Below are 19584 nucleotides of genomic sequence, written 5' to 3'. Positions count from 1 at the left end.
CAGATGAACACTGAAGAAGTTCAAAAGGCAAACCTAAATTCGTGAGAATCAGGTAACCTGTGTGAGAGGGTTTATAACAAATTTAAGTGATTACAAAGAAGATCTATTTGATTATCGATAGCAGTAATCAATTCTGAGAGGCTTTTTCTCAACAGATGGAGCAAAATCTCTGCAGACGCAGGACCAGTATTTGAACCCGGTCACTGGGTTCTCTTCGTTGCCTAGCAACACAGATCCAACTGGGTGACAGTGTGCTTGATTGAATAAGGAAGAACATCCCTGAAACCCCTAAAAGTGATCTTGTGTCTGATATCAAACAGTCAAGCCGAGGTAGAATAAACACAGAACTGGCGGAGCGAGGAGTGGAGTGAATTATGGCAAATTCAATGAAGGCCAGGGAGATCTTCATAAACATCAGCCTAAGAAGGATGCAGAAAGATGCACAACAGATACATCTGATGACCACTCCACAGGGCAGCTGAAAATATTGACTGTATGGCATAGTTCCAAAACAGAGACCCAATTGAAAACTAATTTCCTCTAGAAAAGATGGAGAAATTGTAAAACAATGACACTACTTTTAAAATAGTTATCCTTTTAAACCCCCATAGGGAATTAAACACATAAGTTATAATTCATTTGGAGCTTTCTCAGGTTTTTAGACTCCTCATTATGGGAATTTGCATATCCGCTAATGTATGGTTCCAGGCATGAATGTTACACAAGTTTTCTACCTTTTAGCGCTGCTATTTTTCTCATTACAAGCACACACTAATCTGTCAAAGTGATAGGTTTTCATCTTTTATTAGAAAAAATCTCATTTACTTCCTCAGTCAGGTGTGAATGTAGACAACATGCAGACAGTGATGAATGGTGATGGACAGACTGCTAAAAGCAGATCACCTACATACCTGTAGCTTTGAAAAGATGACAGGTAGGAGAAATTCACATATGCCTGAAGTCTTAAAATGGCCCTGCATCGCAACTAAATATCGGAGGATTTAAAAGGGGGTGGAGGGGACGGAAAGAAAATGGGTGAAAGTACAGAGAAAGTGTGAGCAGTGGCAACATGACATGTTTGGCCCTGAGGAAGTGAAGCAACGGAGGAGGGAGACAGAGTGGGAGAGAGAGGGAGACAGAGAGAGACCAGCCATGTCCAGTCTCACAGTCCACTGGGCTGCAAACGTCAGCACACTCCATCCATCATCAGGCTCTGACTCACGCACACACAGACACATGGGGAGCCTCCTAATGGCCTTTTACATTCACCATTTCCCCCACAATCCACGCCTCCCCGCATGTGTGCCGCTAATGCATCTAAGCTACCTCTACTCAAGACGCTAAGACTGCTGCTACAACTAGGGCTGAAAGAGAACAGTAAACAAGATTTTTCTTGGAAAAGTATTTTTGATGGTACTTGTGTGGGCCAGCAAATGTAGCTAACTCAACCTTTTGACATGCCTTTTTTAACCAATATGCTTTTAGCTGAACATATAGGAAGAAAGTACCTCAGATGAAAAATGTTTCATCACAATTGAGTTTCCATAATGTACTAGATATGTTGCAGCTAAAATAAATGTTTTAATTGCTTGATGTGCAAGTGTTTGAAGAAAGCATTTATTAAGAAAAGACCACACTGTAATACACTGTAATGTGGTTCTATTAACTATTGTTTAAATTGCATTAAATTCACAACATTAAATTGTACTTTCACAACAGAAAAGCACAAAAATATATTTTTGTTTCTGCAAAACTGAATTTGATTGTGTTGATGTTTTTTTATTTCAGAAAAAGAACAACTTTAAACTGTTTAATATTCGGAGGAAACATGCTCATCAACTTCAAAGATGAATGTAAGCTTAAATCTGCTAGATGTTTGAATAATTTTAACTGTACGTACAAAGTCTGCACTGGCTAAAAAAATCAATTAAAAAAAAATCACCCAATTTCATTCTCTTTTTTGTTTTGTTTAGTCCCTCAGAATATTAACAACCAAAAAAATAACTTATTGTCAAAAGGTGCAGCATGACTAAGAAACATCAAGGATTTTATATTTTCATGTCTGTGATTTTTTAAAATTTATTTATTTGCGAGGCCCAAAGGGAAACAAAATTAACATGAACTTGACAAAATGTGTTTATTTATTTGTTTATTTGAGGCCCACAAGACTAACTAAAAAGTCACATGTGATCCAAAATTATAATCTGATCTGGAAATTGAAGATTTCCAGGAGAAAAGGAAAGTGTGGGAGGAAAAGAAAAAGAGTCTATTGACTGCCTCACAAGTGCTAACCCAAGCAAAGACTGCTATCACTAGCGAGATGCTATCTGTCTGCTTCACCTCTATTGCTTTCCAGTCATTATTGCCCTGTCTCTGGGATATTGGGCACATTTTTCATCTGACTGCAGAAGATTGGCACTGGGAAAGAAAGGGGGGCGTTGACGTAGACAATGGTTGAGTCAGACGGAGAAAGCAAACACTGTAGCAAAGAGACAGAATGAAAGAGTATCATATCTTTAGAGGATAAGTGGATGATTTTTTTTTTTCTGTATTAGCCTGGCAGTGAGAAGACTTAGTGGATAATCTTGGCTAATTAACTGTTGTTTTGATTGTTAACCGGACGGAGTCATCAAACAGCCAGTTGGAAAACAGAATCGGTGAGATTTCATTAATTTGAAGAAGAGAAAATTGGGGTGAGCTGTGTCTGATATACCAGAGTAGCTGTACACTACTTTCTGGAGGTGTCTGAAATGAAAATCCACAAACTTTGACACCTGATCAAAAGAGAAAAGTTTCCTCGAAAAATAGGTCACAACATATATGACCGAAAGAAATTAACATCTGTATCATTTTAGAGTAAATATGAAGTACAGCTTACTAAATAGTCTGATATTAGCACATATATTAGCTAAGGTCACATATTAGAATATGAAATGCCACAACTTTAAAGCTCAATCCCTTTACAAAAATTCTAAAACAGAAATCTTCAGCTGTGACCAACTCCCTCTAATCAATCAGTTTTTACCTTCCCCCATTTCTCCTTGCTTTTATCCACCTTTTACTGAAAAGTAATGTACAGTGTTTTCAGCCAGACCAGCATACCAGTCCAGGCTCAACCCAGGTCCCTGGAAACAAAGCATTTAAGCACCCACTGCAATATTGATGTTACAAATAATGTCGTAGAATGCTGTCTATGAATATTTAATGACTCATCCTTTCTCCCTGACACACACATGAACACATGCATGCACTGCATCTGATTATACAACAGTGCAAAGTTATATTCTGGATGATAGAATGGGAACAACCTAAGTCAACTGCTTTCCGCTGAACAAGAAATCTCATTGTTTTGCTTCCAAGTTTTTAATGTACACTGCACTTAGAATCCCTTAATGAAGTAAATTATTATTCCTTCAATTAAAATAAGGCAACATTCTCTGGTTGAAGTAAAGTCCTTTCAGTACAATCAGTCAAGCAGGTCTAAAATGCAAAATGTATGTAAACCAAAAAATGTAAAATCTGGAAAATTAAGGGGAAAAAAATGGGATTACATTTAATATTGACTCACTGATTTAAGAAAAATGGTGAGAAATTACCAGAGTGTCATATAAAAAACATGGACTATAGTGAAATATCAAAAAATGTGAATGTTCTGGATCTAGATGCATCTAAGATGGGTGAGGTAGTCTTACATTGAATGATTAAATAAGGTTCAGAACATACAGCTAAACTGAATAACTCAAGAAAATAAGGTCCATCTTCAGTAAAGTCACAGACCCTAGTCCCCAAACAATAAGAGAATCTTGTATAGGGGTGAAATATGCTTTGTTAACACTAAACACACTGCCAATTTGTCTTTCAAACCACCAGTCTTGCAGCACAATTCCCAAAAAAATTGTGCTTGAGAATATGCCCAAGATAGCTCAATGGTAGTTTAGTTTAAAGTGTCAAAAAACTAAGTAATAAATTCAACTGGTGCAGCGTTATTGATGTAAAGAGATCTAGAGTTTTCCTGACAGGGCAATAGCCAATCAGATTAAGCAACATTGTTTCTTCATAACCTAATGGAGGATTTCTGAGTAGAAGATCCTACTCAGAAATTGTTAGACACAAAAAGAAGAAATTTGAAGTCGAAGCTTGCTCAGGCTAATCTAGAACTAACAAAGAATTTAATAGGGTGGCTGGTTAAATGTGAAATGAGTCAAAAACTCTCAGGGAAGGTCAGTGTTCTTACTCTTAAATCAGGCATGCAATTATATCACACAAGCTGCTTGAATAAATGTTCAAGAAATGGACTGAATTTGGACAAATACAACTACCCTTTTAGTGTTTGAGCTGGACAATCAAACTCAACCCATATTCACAGAGGAAGTGAGTTTAATAAAAGGGTGGAATATTACCAACATGAAGGAAATTCGGAAATGTTTTGAATAACAGCAAAAAATGGAGGAATAGAAAGAAGAGACAAGAGCTACGAGGTCGAAAGTGTCTGAGAAAGTCAAACAGCACAAACAGTGATAAAGGATGCACTGGGTTGAGGAAGAAGAAACGGTTGAGTATGAGATTTTTTTTTTTTTTTACTCTCATCCCACCTTCCCTATCATCCTTTTCTGTGGTGTTCTGCTCGGATGCCTCACAGAGAAGCGGCAGAAGCAAATCTACTCTCTGCACCCACTCCTTTCTACAAATTAGTTTAGGCTGCACCTAAATAAACCCGGAGCTCAGAGTTCCTACTTCCTCTCTACCAGAGCAAAATATGCAAAGCCAGATCTCTGGAGTTCATTTATGGTCTTACAGCCAAACAGATGGAATGGTGCCTAATCTAAACACCACAAATCCTCAAATTCGCAAGAACTTTTTTTGACACTGCACTACTGCGAAAGACTGAGTGAAGGAATTCAAAACTCCCACATTACAATAGAAAAAGTAGCACATAATTGTGACATGAAAAAGGTAAGATCATTTCAAAATTAGAAAATGTTTTAAACTTGTAGAAGTATATCCCAAAAGAGTTACCATTAACATCGCAGTGAAAACTAAGAGATGACAAATGCACACTGTATTTTTTTTTAAAGAATTTGGTAAAGCATGTACACCTGTCCGTCTACTCAATAATTGTAAGCTAATTTTTGTTTAGCCCTTATTTTTATTACATAAAATATTAATAAGAAAATACTGAAGACTCTGGGTGCTTCAGAAGTCTAATTGGAAACCTTCAAGTGGTACGAAGAATTTCCAAGGCACTGTATATCCACTAAGGTTTCCATGTAATATTTCATTTTTCTGTGCTTACACTGTGCAGTCGTCTCACAGTTTCACTGCTCTGGCACCTAGTGGTTCTGTTAAATGAGCTGTATTACACTATAACTCACAGAAGGAAAGTGTTTTACCCCTTACTCCAATCTAGCTGAAAAAATATCTCATCTCAGCGTCTTCTCTGCTATCTCTACCGGGACCATTATACTGCAGTTAAATTATAGGCTCAGGGCATCAATGAGGAAAAAAGTTTAGTTTTATTTTACCTCCATTTGTACAAACATTTGTACATTTAATCTCCAAGAATAAAGTTAAGTAATTATTGAAAATAGAATAGGAATTTATTTAAGAGTTTTGAGTAATAGACCTGTATCCTCACTAAAAGAGGAAACTTGTTTGTCTTCCTGGTACGTCCTTCCATTATCTGTAATGGTCCTGTGTTAGGACATTAAGGACAAATTCTACATCTTCAGTGTAGTCATGAACTAAAGGAAAATGTCCTGGAGAAGATGTCTCTCTCTTATGCCCAGAAAGACCAAAACAACAGAAATATCAAATGCAGAAATGAAGACATGGTTGTTAAATCAGTGCAGTTCAAAACCAAGTAGATGCAAGGATAGGTCAGTCGGTCGGTCGGTCAGATGGACGGATAAATAAATAAATAAATTGCATTTACCTACTATATTTCCATGTTGCTTTCTATTTTGTATCGTAATATAGATTTGAAAAAAAAAAAAACTGGCTGAAGCTACACTATGATTTTGGTAAATCATAGTGTAGCTTTTTTCTTATTTCTAAGAAAAAAATACACTCATGTCTGTGAATGACACTAGTTACAGCAGGAATGATATATATATATATATATATATATATATATATATATATATATATATATATATATATATATATATATAACCACAACTTCAGTGGTTGTATGTTTTACTATTTTGCATCCCTGTTTATCATAAAAACATAACAAAAGAGACAAAGCAATACAGTGATATGATAATATGGGATACACAGGCCAAAAGATATAAACACATAAGCAAAAAGCAGAGGATTATTCACTGAAGACAAAAAGAAAAGAATGGACATGAAGAGGTTTCTTTATCAGGCTGTGCTAATGGATCACCCCCTCTACACCCAGGAAATTATCTCAGCATTGTGCTCCCCTTACTAAGACATGATTAATTGATTGCAAAGGAACAAGAGTAAAGAAGAACAGAAGATAGGGTAGGAGGGAAAAGTGCTGATGTACTTCGGAAGAGACGTAAATTGGAAACAGTGGGGATCGGAAAGTCTGGTGCTGACCTTTTGGAATATTAATGAAACTGGAAAATGGTCAAGTTTTAAAAAGAAGAAAACATTTCTTGATTATGAAGCAAAGAACTGGCATGGAAACAGAAAAAAATAGTTAAGGGGTTAGACACAGGCCTTACAATTTAGTTTCACTAGTAATAATACCAGATAGTTATCCTACAATAAAATAAAAGACTAGCCAAACACAAATCTTATGATATCCTGTCATATGAGAAAACCAAAGGTTTTCAATTTACAAAGCAAAAATTACATCTAGAAATAAAGTAACAAAAAAAAAATCTCTAATTTGAAAAAAAATCTGTAAGTGTGCAGGAATCTAACCATGCTTGCATGTCTTGCTCTGCTTCGGCCCTCTTTTGCGCCAAGTCTTTATACAGCTCATCAGTGATCTTCTTCCTCAGGGCCTCTTCATTCACTAGAGACAAAGAAAAAGAAGAAATAGAGTGAAAATTAGAAAATTAAAGAAATTCTTAACAAACACAGCCATGTTTTATACAGAGGCAACAGTTAGGAAAAAAATATTAGTTTTCCCACATAGTTAGGGAAAAATAATCTACCAACCAACTAACAAAATAAAACATCCAAGTCCTTAAATTTGTAATTTCTCTATGGCAAGAGTGAACAAATTTTCTTGCTCACCATATTGAATTCATAGTTTCAAAGAATAGAAATAGAATTCCAAAACTAATACATTTGGGACATTTCTAACAGTGCTATTTTGCAGCCAAAGCATAATTAAGATATGTATAAATCTATCCAGGAACAAAGCTAAACCTTGTAACTGTCATGAGGACACTGGAAAAACAACAGATAATTTAAAGACTACATCCTCCACAACAGTCAGGTGAGAAAAAGAAAGTTAGCCCAGTTAAGCTTCTTATGAGGTCTAAATCAGCATGTTTTAGGTTTCTAATTTCACATTATACTGTAAACACTCTAATACTTCTTTTGCACAAAAGAAATCAAAGAGCAAAGAAACAATAATGGCCTTAGGTTCCTTTTGGTAAAAAACAAACATCATATCAGCACAAACAACTCATATCATCTGTCAAGCGCAGCGACACAGGCTGGTTTTTCATACTTTTGTGGGAACAGGAACTTGGCAGCTGCCTCCAATCGATAGCAAATCTCAACTCAGCTGCCTCATGTAAAAGGTCCACGATTTAAAGCACATCAGCAAATCTACTGATGTGCATTATGCATGCTTTGAACAGAATTCAAAGCATGCATAATGGACTGGACCACCATGCAAAGCTATTCTGTTCTAGTCGACCAACAAGGGATAGATGTTAATCTTTGGAAAAACAAATCTAAATATTGTCAATATGAAAAAGATAGAACTCTGAAAATGATCCAAGCATGAGGTGCATACAGGATATTCATTTTCCCTGTTGCAGATTTAGTACAACAGATTTATCACAAACATTCAAACATTATAGTCCTTAACACCAGCAGTTATACTCATCACACATCCTTCATGAATCACATCCTCGAAATATATACACTTGTCTTCTATGATGGATTTCTGCGTCTATAATCTACTTGGGAGTGTCATAGAGTCACTATAGATTTTATATTACTCTTAATGTCATAGAGTTAAAAACAAGATTAACTTTCTATATTTTCTATACATACTCATATTCACATATTCAAATCTTCCCATTTAGGAATTTTCCCTGATACACAGATCAATCCTCCATCAAGTGAAAAAACAACAAAACAAAAACAACGGTAACATTGAGGTGAAAACTGCTGCTCAACCTGTCACTGAATTTCCAATACTTCTTTATAGAGTCGCCAAAAAAAGAGGCACATAGACATCTTTTTCCTAAAAGAACATAGTTCAATACCACCCTGTCAACACATATTTGTGTCATTGACGACAGACGTATATGACTCCACGTCCTCACCAGTCTATCTTGGCAGGTAATTAAGCATGAAAGTAAAGATGCCGGTCGGCGACTGGGCCAAAACGTGCTCTGAAGGCAGAAGTGGCATACGGTGTGCTGCAACACTGCGGTGATGAAGGGGCAAGTGTCTGAGCCTGTCAAGATTAGTCTCCTACTGCATTAGTTAGATGGGATAATCCCTATTGTCAGAGTCCATTATTACCTGGTAACATGTAGTAACAGCAGCTGGGAAAAACATCATTATTACTAGAATAAGATTAACAGAAAGTAAAAACAACAAGGTCATAGATATGCAAAACAAATTTGTTTGAGACAACAGCCAGATTCCAAAGCATGGATCTAAATACAATATTTAGTCAGTAAATTGAAGAAGGTACTGATGAATACAGTTTGTCAATTTACTGGTCATGATATTTCCATATCTGGAAAAACTATAGGAATGACAATATAAAACAAGTGATTCTTATATTCTCTTGAAATGTTAATATCAGGACTGATATAAATTTTTTTATATCAATTCCCTTACTGACAAATTACTGATTCTCTTAAACACATATTACACAGGGTGCCTTCTGTGTAATATGCACAGAAAGCAGGATAAAACATTAAAAATGGCTCATTTTAACAATTATGATGCATAATGCTCTAAGCCAGAAACACGTAATCCTGAATGCCCATACAAGTTCAAATACAGACAAGAAAAGGCTTTTTTTTAACTTGATCTTTTATGTTTGGGAAGCACAACAAACAAGAGTGGAGGCAGGAAGCTGATTCTCACCGCAGAGAGAATCCTCAACGACAGTCTACTGTCCAGAGGACCTGAAAATAATATCCATCATTTCTGGCTGCAATTCCAAGTACTATTCATCTCACAGCACAGGAATCTGAAACTGTTCCTGAGGAGCTGCCATGATCACTGGTAATAGAGTCATTTTAGGTGAATATTAAATCATCATGAAATCAGTTGCAATCAAAAAATGTTAATGTCATCATGCTCTGTTGACATTTGTGTTATGGCCAAAACTTTACTATATTTGAGAAATTTTAACTTTTTTTAATCAACAATTAAAAACACATTCACAGAGCACTGCCTCAAGTGTATTTCCAAGGCATTCAAAATTCAGGAAAGCTTAGACAATTCTACATATTCTCTCCAGCAATCCAAAGAGAGGCTTCAGATTGCTGGCGAGTCCACAGGGTCAGCCACAGAACAGGTCCTAATATGATAAACACTGTCTGGGGTCCTTGAGGGAGGCTGTTTGGGTCAGAGACAATTCCAGATTGACAGAGACCTTGTCAATCTTGAGTAGGACATGTAAATGTTAAAAAGATTAAAAGCTCATCATCTTTTTAAATTCGTCTCCTTCTTTTTCCTTTCCACCAATCAGTAGGCCCCATGGAAGAACCCACAGAGGAGGTGGCGAAGCAGCAGAGCTCAGGCTATTGGCAGTAGAGATAATAGACAAAGGCAAATTGCATTTCTCATCAGAAGTTTCATTAACCCCGGGACCCACACGGAGGGCATAATCTGTAACATTACCACTTCCTCACGTTTCTACCTTGCGCTTTGGTCGAGTCACTACACACCTTCCACAATGCCCAAAAAAGAATAAAAAGGACAGGAAAAAATGCCAGCAGTTTTCTAACTTATGATAGTACAACTGCAATCATATAATTTTCTTTCTCATCAGATTTCTTTGGTAATGTAATCTCAAATTACAGACTGAAAAAAAAAAACTTTTAGTTATTTTCTTGCAATAATAAGGACGCTTTGAAAGAGACAAAGATGTAGTTCATCAGTGTCCGCTTTATGCATTTGCTCTTCCACCGCAATTTTTCTTTGCCTTTCTCATCTTTCCATTCTCTTTTCTACCCCCAGGAGACATTTTTAACCAGACTATTAGCCCAGGACTGTGTGTGGGCCCTGGCATATGAATATTTATAGCATATTGGAGAAGGTGTAGGAGGTTCAACCTTGACTATGGTGTAATCAGCACACATACTTACTCAGGGCATGATTTAGAGACAGCCGACCTGCTGAGAGCCTCACTCGATACCCAACTCTCGTGGACACACATAATCAATGTCTGCCTCATTAAGGTCGCACCCTTTGAGAATTGGGCTGAACTTTGTAACATTTTTAACGAGATTCACATTCACATTCATCACACCTTCCTTTTTTTTTATTCCTTAAAAAGAGCGTGCCCAAGCATGATCAATTGTATAAGTTGACTTTTTTGACCACTTTTACAATAGTTTGAACACAGTACCTTTCTAACTCTTTGAAGTGACCTCCCAAGGCTAATACTGTGAATGTCAACACACAATATATGTGGATCATGAATAAGTCATATGCTAAGTTACCCCATTTAATCCCACCGGCAACAATTGTTGGCAGACATTTTTAAAAAACTTCTTAGAAGCACTAGAACAATTTTTTAAAAACTTTTGGCAGCTAATTGAAGATTTCAAATAAAACAATAATGTGTCTACTCTAAGCAATGTCAATTTCATGTATCTAGTGTGAAAGGTCACGTGACCAGACCTCTTTACTTCCTGCCTGCGACGCTGGAGGTAAATGTCAGTTACAAACGTGTACAAGAGGAAGTCAGTAAAATATCTAAATAAACAAATATAAATAAAATATTTTCAACATATGTTCTTTCAAGTGTGTTCTACTGATATATAAAGAAAATTGTATCCCTTCATTCATCTTTTGACCATAAGAGGCGTGACTGTAAGCACTTGCTGTTTCCATACAGCTTAAAACCACCAGATATTTTGGATCTTCTAGACCTGAAGAAAAATCAAAATCATGTCATCTACATCACCGTCATTCCCACATTTGAAACCCTCCCTTGTTTCACCCCCCCAAAAGGTGATCCTTTACACAAAGTGTGGTATGTGCACTGAATGACCACAAGTTGATGTCATGTCTGAAACTACTTTAACACAGGGCTAAGGTGCAGTGTTTGGTCGAGTAAAACAGGGAGAGTGTCCTCCCAGATGCAGATTTGTTCATACTAACATTTTCACCTGACTTTGCCTCATTGATAAAACAACCAAATGAGGTCAAGGGTCACTCAGCACATCTGCAGGGTGTAGCATTGAATCTTTATGTATCTAAAATATTTCTGAACACTCTTGTAACCATTCTTTGTTATAATAGATTATGCATGTCATGATTTTTAAAATGTTTTTATTTGCATAAGTAGACCAGATTTGTGTAATTTAGATTATGCAGTTTCCCATCGTTGCCGGGTATAAAACCTACATTTTCACTAACATAACCAACATAAAATGTAATAATTCACAAATATCGTGTGTTAGGTAGATCCAAGGATTAAAATGCATGCACTTATTTTTCAGGAAAGAAATTGGGATTACATGGGTTAATGTCGTGTTAGTTTGAACAGCCTGTTGCTGTGCAAACTATGTGAAAAACCTGACAAATATGTGGAAAACCTGACAAATAAATAAATAAATTTCATGTAAAAGAAGAAATACAAAACCTTTGTACTCAACAGACAAAAACAGAAGTGATGCAATACATGACATTAAAAAGGCTTAGCCTTTCACAGTCTGTAGCTCACATACCAAATTCATTTCACTCTTCATTACATCAGATACAAACTATTAAGTCTCAAGTCTCAGACCAGTAGTTGAAATCAAGTCTCAAGCCTACAGGGTACACAATTAAGCGAGTCTAATGTGTTTTATTTTTGCAACTTAAGTGCAACTGATGTTGGAGTCTCAAGTACGAGTTGCTTTCTATGTCAGATCAATGCCCAAGATGTTTGTGAATGGAAACTTTTTTTTTTTTTTGTCATGTTGCTTGATATGGAAAGCAGTTTGTTTTTCCCAGCTACAGCAGCTGACAGAAAAACAAATCCTTAAAAGCAAAGCTAGGATCCAGAAAACTAAGAGAAATACATAAATAAGTAGATAAAGAGTTCGAAAGATGCTGTTGGCCCAATCATTATGTTACATTTCTGTAACCTTTTTCATTAAAAAAAAGAATTAATCATGTCATTAACAGTTGGTGGATGGCAATAAATCACTTTATGACAGTAGCTACTGCAAGGCCAATTTTTTTAAATTAAGACTAATTATAATTGCTGTGAAAAGTTGGAGGCAAACAGCTTAAGGTGGCTTATAGTTACCACCCACACAATAGGCACAATCAAAATGAAATGCAAAACAAATCTATGGCATGTTCAGTACTCCATAACCTTTGCCTTCTAATTAAACATGTTACAGAAACCATGTCCAAGACATTTCAAGACAAAATCATAACCAGCAAAAAACATTACTTAGACATAATAGACAAGTTTTTAGTCTATGTAGGACTAAATTTAATGAAGCTGCTTCTGAAGTATACGTTTTAGATAAAGTAAAATAAACTTGAAAATTTCTGTAGAAATTTAAATGGGGCATGCCAAAGTGTGCTCATCAGTTGGAACAAAGCGTTCTGATGCTAAAAATTAGCATCAATGCCAAAGTAAGTTACAATTTGTAGATTTTCCAAAAGTAAAAATCTGATGTTTACTCCATGGCACTTCGTTACCAGAATATATGCTAATACTATTCCCTCACGGGATCAAGCCATACATTTTGAAACAGGTATTGTGAGGGGGCACATAGAAGTACGAGCCGCATTAACATTGAAAGCAACCAGCAGTTATTTTGAGGTGACTTCCAATCTCCTATGGATTGCTATAGCAGGCCCCAACTACAGTTGCTGATGTGTCAAAAATCAGAAGAAAACACTCCCACATTTTCCCTAATAATTTTCAACACACCTTTAGTCTCCGTCAGCTTCATATTACTAGAACACATTTCTAAAGATGTATGCTTCTGTAACATATTATTTTTGCTACAAGAAATTAAACTCACCTGCTGGTGGCACAGCAGGTGGCGAAACTGGACTTGACTGAGGCACTGCCACTGACTCAGGGGCTGGAGCAGGTGATAATGGTTCCGCTGTGAGCTGGGGAGGAGGTGCAACTGGTTCACAAGAAGCAGTAAACTCAGGCAGGGGAGCTGAAGGTAAAGATTCAGCAGACTGCAGAGGCAAAGAGTCCCCTGAAGGAAGCAAGTATGCTGGCAGGATGGTGATAGGTTTGAAAATAGGAGGGGAAGAGGGAGATTCCGACTTAGGGACGTGTGAAGGAAGAGGCTCAACAGCATTAGAAGGAGCAATGGGTTTGATTACTGAGGGAGGAGAAGCAATGGATTGAGTTAAGGGAGGAGGTGCAAGAGGAGTTACAGTTTCCACCAAATCTGAAGCATGGCAGGAAGCAGGAGTGAACTGTTCTGTGTGAGCAGGAGTGGGTGCAGGAAGGGTTGTTAAAGGCTCAAGAACAGAAGCACCAACAGCGTTAGCAGAAACTGAGGGAGATGAATGAGAAAGCACCAAGTCAGCTTTGGTGTTCTCTGCTACCTGTTGTGTGGGAGGCTTAGGAGGAGGCGTGGCCACAGACTCTGTAGCAGATGGAACTGGAGGTGCTACAGGTTCTACGAAAGGAGGTGGAGGAGGTAAGGAGGTGGCAAGGTCAGCGAGAGGAGGAACAGGTCGGAGTAGAGGAGATGGAATGAGATTCGTTGCCTTTGGAGGTGCTGAAGTGGGAGTACGTTGCTGCTGTTTTGGAGGAGAGGTGGGTTCTTTCATGCGCTTGATCACATTTTCAGAAAGCTGTAAATGAGAAAGAAATCTCTTAGAATATAACCAAACAAGGATTTAAGTACATGACACCATTTCCCACAAAACCAAACTTTGATATTGCATAGAACAATCCCAGCTCATGCACTATCTTGCTTAAATATTCATTCCAATTGAACCTTCATGCCTTTGATTGGAACTGATTGAGACAGACTTGAGTCAATGCTTCGTAGAACCATCTATAACTACAATTACACCTGCAAGTTTTTTGAACAGGTATCACATTCAGAGAAAAAAAAAAAGCAAGTACCCAAACTTCTCAGTGAGATTGGATGAAGACCATCGGTAAAGATTAGTTTTCAAGTCCTACTACAGACTGACACTTGGATTTAAGCTTGCACTTTAGGCCATTCTAACTATGGAATATAGAGTCCCCTATTGCATTTCAATACAGTTCTGGTTGTACGTCTAATGTTTTCTGCCTTGATTTCTCCTGTTTTTACCTCCATTTATTCTTATAATCAAGCCTGATCAGCTTACTTTTGTCCCTGCTGAAGAAAGAAAGCCTTCATCTACATGTGTCCTCCCGGTAGCATACGGGACACATCCAGCAAGAGCTTGTGCCTCACCTTTGTCATTATCAGATTATGGATTGAACAGTGCTCTGTAAAATTTTCGAAGCTTGGAATGTTGTTTCATAATCCATAGCCCTGCATTTTGATTGCATTTTATAAAAAGATATGAAAAGTAAATTACCAAACTACTTACAAGTGATTCAAATATTTTTTGATTCCAATAATACAGTCATGAGAGATTGTTTGATGTGATTGGGAAACACAAACACTTTGAAAATTCACTGCAAAGTGTCTTTCAGAACCTAAGATTGCAGGACATTAATATTGAAATACACAGTTACAACAATCTTTTTCTTGCTGCATTAATATTTACCAACAATTTTGTTTTTGCAAAAGTAAAGTACTAAGAAGTGAGTGGAAAACAACATAAACGTCAATACCAAACAAGCACGTTTCAGGATATTTTAACTGTAAACATGAACCGTCAATGTCAGTGTTCAAGAAAAAAAGCTGCAATCACAAAACTGTCTCATCTGGTTGTTATCTAAACATTTTACAAGCGAAGCAAAAGATTTGCCTGTAGGAATCCAAAGTGAATGTTGCACTGTTTCTGCCTGCACACACCAGCCCTTTGGGTCATCTCTTGAACATTTTTAAGAGAGGCATACATTTAAAAAGGCACATCATGTCTCCATTCAAGAAAAGTGAATGGTAACTGATGAGAGGAACTACTGCTGCTAATCTGAAAGCAAAATCACTTCCAATTCTTTGCAAAAAAGCATTTTGGTTTCAGAAAAAAGTGTTCCAAAGTTGAAGCCACAATTATCTTGACAAGATTAGATCACTTCTTAATGTAGCGCCACAAGAAAGTACGGAAATCACAAGCATTCTTAGCTGATTTTAGCCCCCAACAGATCATTATTTATATTCTCTAAAGCTGCAAATGCTTTTAATCCTCTACACAAAGAGATGCCAAAATTTTGGAATATTGGTGAATATTCTTATTGAGTACGTTTAACCATTCTTACATCCCAGCAAAAAAAAAAAAAAATGCTTCTTCCCTCTATTTTTACACCAGTGTCCTGTTAAACGAATCATGGAATAAAGTCATTTTCATAATTTACCAGACTTGAAAAGCACCAAAATCAAATTCCATGCTTTTCCACTTTTTATAGGAAATCTATGTTCAAACATCAAAAACATGCAGTGCACATGGGTTCACTCAAAACCCGCGATCTAATTGGAAGGGAAAATGTAAATCATTCAACTTACAGCAGACGAATCTTATGGGGTGACAGCAAACAGGAATAAACAAAAGCTTTCCATGTTGCCCTAACAACTGAGTAATAATAGAGTCAAGCTCACAGAAGTGTTATGTGATCAGCGAAAGCCTCTCAGGCTATATTTAACATCAACTAAGAGAGTGGCACAGGTGAATTTGTAATGGCAGCCTAATGGCAGGGGCTGCTAATAAAACACATTATGCATATTGTCCTCTGGACAATAGGACAATTAAAGGAATAACAAAACAAGAATGAGAATGAGGCCAAGCTTTTATTTTTACCGAGATTTATTTGTAAACCCCACAATTCTTGAACACATTGGGGCTTGTAGTGTTTTGAAGTTCACACCGTTTGAAAATAAAAAATCTCTACTTTCAGAAGAACTTCCAGCACTGGAAGAGTGAGTGCAATGCTTTCACTCTTGTTTAGCTTGTTTTATATTTATTAACACCGTAAGCCTATAGCCTGATTTCTGACAGCACATTTACCTGTGATTTAAAATAACATCTGTTTCTTCCAACAGGTCTACCCTGTTACTTACCCGTATGCCCTTCACCACTGTTATATTGTCGTTCTCGTCTGACTCGAATGACACACGGCGGGTACTGTTGTTTGCTCCCATTGTCAGACCGCAGGGTGTCAGAAAAGTCGCTTATCTGCACTGCATATAACACACAATGTAAACTTCTGGTTTTGTCCCAGTTACCTACACCCAGGTACAAATGTGGCCCAAACTACACGGCTTCAGAAAAGTGCGCACTTCCTTAGCATGACGTTTTTTCAACAACCTGCAACGTTATTGGTCGAGTAAGTAACCGTCAGTGTATCGAGGATGCTCATTGGTTGTTGCTTTGAAGTGGGCAGAGTGATAATGTGACAGGCAGTTTCACATGAAGATACTCAGTTAGGTGTTTTATTTCCATACATACTGATCCTGGACGACTGGTAGTGTTTATGATGTCATCCAATCATTTTTAAAAATAGTCAAAACTTTCACATTTAATTGCATTTTTACTTTTAAGGTGTAAAACATATTTTTACACAATGCTAGAATTAGTGTCTTGCACAAATAATGTAGGTATACATGATACATACTCATTTAAAGCCAAATTTTGTCTCACAACAACAACACAAAGTGAGACAGAACTATAAAATTGAAGGAAAAATCTATTTGGTTTTCAGGAGCATTGTGTTTCTTCCCTCTAATAAATGTTTTGTAACTAAATTATGTATTTCATTGCATTTGATGGGCTACATCTGTGCAATAAGTGCAAATAAAATGAATATTCCTAAATAATAATTATATATGCACATTATTGTAAGTTGTTAAAGCTAATTGGTATTTTACCTACACTCATTAGGAACTCAAAGTGTTATTAGGCAGTGTTTCTACATCATCCAAAAAGTTGTGCACTAAAAATACCCAGAAGGAGAATTGTTAAATAAGCAGTTTTGAATATGGGGAAAATAAATCACAGACAAAACAACCAGAGCATGTCTTTTCATCAAGTATTTAATAAACTCTGACATATTGAGGCCAGCATTTTGAAAAGGTCAGTTCCTATTTCAAACCCAGTTCAATGGTGTTCTTTTTTATTATCATACCTTTGAATAAGACTCGGATATTCTAGTCTGACTTTTTTCCACTACTAATAATTAATTATTTAAACTGTAACATCAGAGGAGGAAGGAAAATTCAAATGCAAACATCTCACGGACTGAAGCCAAACACTCTTTTTTCTTTTGATTGTTATTTTCCATAAGAAAAGCTGTATATGGTTTTTGGCTCTGAAATTTTAATCTAGACTTTTTTGAAGATGAAATGAACTTTGATTTTTGTCTATTTGATTTGATGTTTTGAAGGAAACATCAAAACATGCAGGACACTGGTCCTTGTTAACTGATGTTTGAAAACAGTATTTTAGTTGTTTTATTGATGCCACACACCTGCTTCACACTGCTGTGAATATTTCCCCCTTTTCAATTTATTCTGTTTTTGTATTGTCATCAACCATAAAAATTTTAGAACAATGAACAAAAAAATATCAAAGAACCTGAAAATATACAAAAATCTGTTCTGCAATTATGATTTGCACAATAAAACATGAGAACAGATAAGTAAAAGCAGGAAATAAACATAAAATAAGACTAGTTTATATTGAGTGTATTGAATTTTGAACATTTAGTGTTCATTAGAGAGTCAAAACAAGAAAAATGTAACATATTTTTAATAAAGTCATTAAAAAGGCATGCATGGGAATACTTCACAGGTGATGAAACTCCTAAAATTAATCAAAATTAATCAATCATCCACATTAAAAAAGCATTATTCATGATTTAGATGAGAGTCGTTTCATTCGTTCGGTTTTTTAATATATTTGTGTAAAACCACACTGACAGACTGTCATGCAGTCTCACAGAGCAGAAAACTGCAGGTGGAGGTTTGATGCGTCCCTTCGAGGGGGAACATGACAGCTCATACGAATAAACCTGATATATTGTACACATATCCCAGCGCATGTTTAATAAAACTCTTTCATACCTATTCTTGCATTTTTGTGGAGGCTTTTTGAACCAGGCATGTGGGTAGATCATGTTAAACAATATGAAAAAGTGTAAACCCATTTAAAAATGTTATACACATGTGTATTGTACAGGCAGTGGTCTAATAAATCTTGCAGACAATAAACACTGACCAAAGGCATTTGTTTATCATGCAAAGCCATTCATCATGGGGTTCTTTTTTGTACATATAAGCAACTTTGAATGATATTGGTTTTGTAGTAAAGGAAGTTCAAACGGATTTTACACTGTGATGTCATTCCCCAAAGAAGACCCACTATGCTCTTGCTAATGCTGTGCCCTGAGGCTCGCTTTGAAACACTTCAGGTTTTTCCTTCTTTTTTTTTTTTTACACAGCAATGAGACTGAATGTTGGAGTTTGAAAAATACTTTTTCTCTCTACATCAGGCTTATCGGAGCAAGAAGGATTTATCTGACTGTCATGCTTGCTGATAATGTTACTTTATTTTATTCATTTCCATCTCTTCAGTGGAGTCAGTTGTAATGTTCATCAGAAAGAAGCAGTTTTTTCTCTATGCTGTACATGTCTAAGATTTGCCTTACATTTTACGTTGAGGTTAATTTAATTGGTATCATTGTCTATCTTATTTTTGATCATAGTAATGCCCCATCCTGCAACTGATTTACGATGAGCTTTCAGTGTTGTTTCTCCAACAGGCAAAAAAAAAAAAATCAATTTGGAAATCAGATTTGAAATCTGCTTTGAAGACACCAAAAGCTTGTCTTGATTATTCTGCACATCTCAACTTTCTCAATTATTCAACACACAAAACAGAAAATTTGAGAACATGAATTAGAAGAGAAAAAACATCCTGCTTTATTTTCACTGAATAATAGCATCATAAATTCAAAGGCCTTCAAGCAACTTTTTACAACCTTGTTCATCTTTCAACATATGACTTTTTCAGAGCAAGAAGTTGCTGTTTTACAGCAGCTGACCTTGGAGAAAGTAGCCCAGTGGAATATTTAGACTGATGGGGGATGATTTGTCAGCA

General features: G+C 36.4%; 1 protein-coding gene across 6 annotated transcripts in view; it reads right to left on the bottom strand.

The window, feature by feature from the left end:
• chchd3a (coiled-coil-helix-coiled-coil-helix domain containing 3a) overlaps nucleotides 1-16774 on the bottom strand; it is a 62333-nt gene extending 45559 nt beyond the window's left edge. For 4 of the 6 annotated variants that reach the window (XM_055054826.1, XM_055054828.1, XM_055054827.1 and 1 more), the window contains exons 1-3: nucleotides 16548-16774; nucleotides 13383-14181; nucleotides 6898-6991 (exon numbers count right to left, since the gene is read on the bottom strand). In XM_055054826.1, coding sequence (XP_054910801.1) covers nucleotides 6898-6991; nucleotides 13383-14181; nucleotides 16548-16628 — 974 coding nt within the window. In that variant the 5' untranslated portion in view covers nucleotides 16629-16774. The remainder of the gene's footprint in view (nucleotides 1-6897; nucleotides 6992-13382; nucleotides 14182-16547) is intronic. The other 2 variants (XM_055054830.1, XM_055054831.1) reach the window with 1 other exon arrangement.
• Nucleotides 16775-19584: the final 2810 nt, after the last annotated feature.

Source organism: Poeciliopsis prolifica, unplaced genomic scaffold (genome assembly GCF_027474105.1).
Source record: "Poeciliopsis prolifica strain line A6 unplaced genomic scaffold, Auburn_PproV2 SCAFFOLD040, whole genome shotgun sequence".
Classification (NCBI taxonomy): domain Eukaryota; kingdom Metazoa; phylum Chordata; class Actinopteri; order Cyprinodontiformes; family Poeciliidae; genus Poeciliopsis; species Poeciliopsis prolifica.
This window is presented reverse-complemented; position numbering and strand designations above follow the sequence as displayed.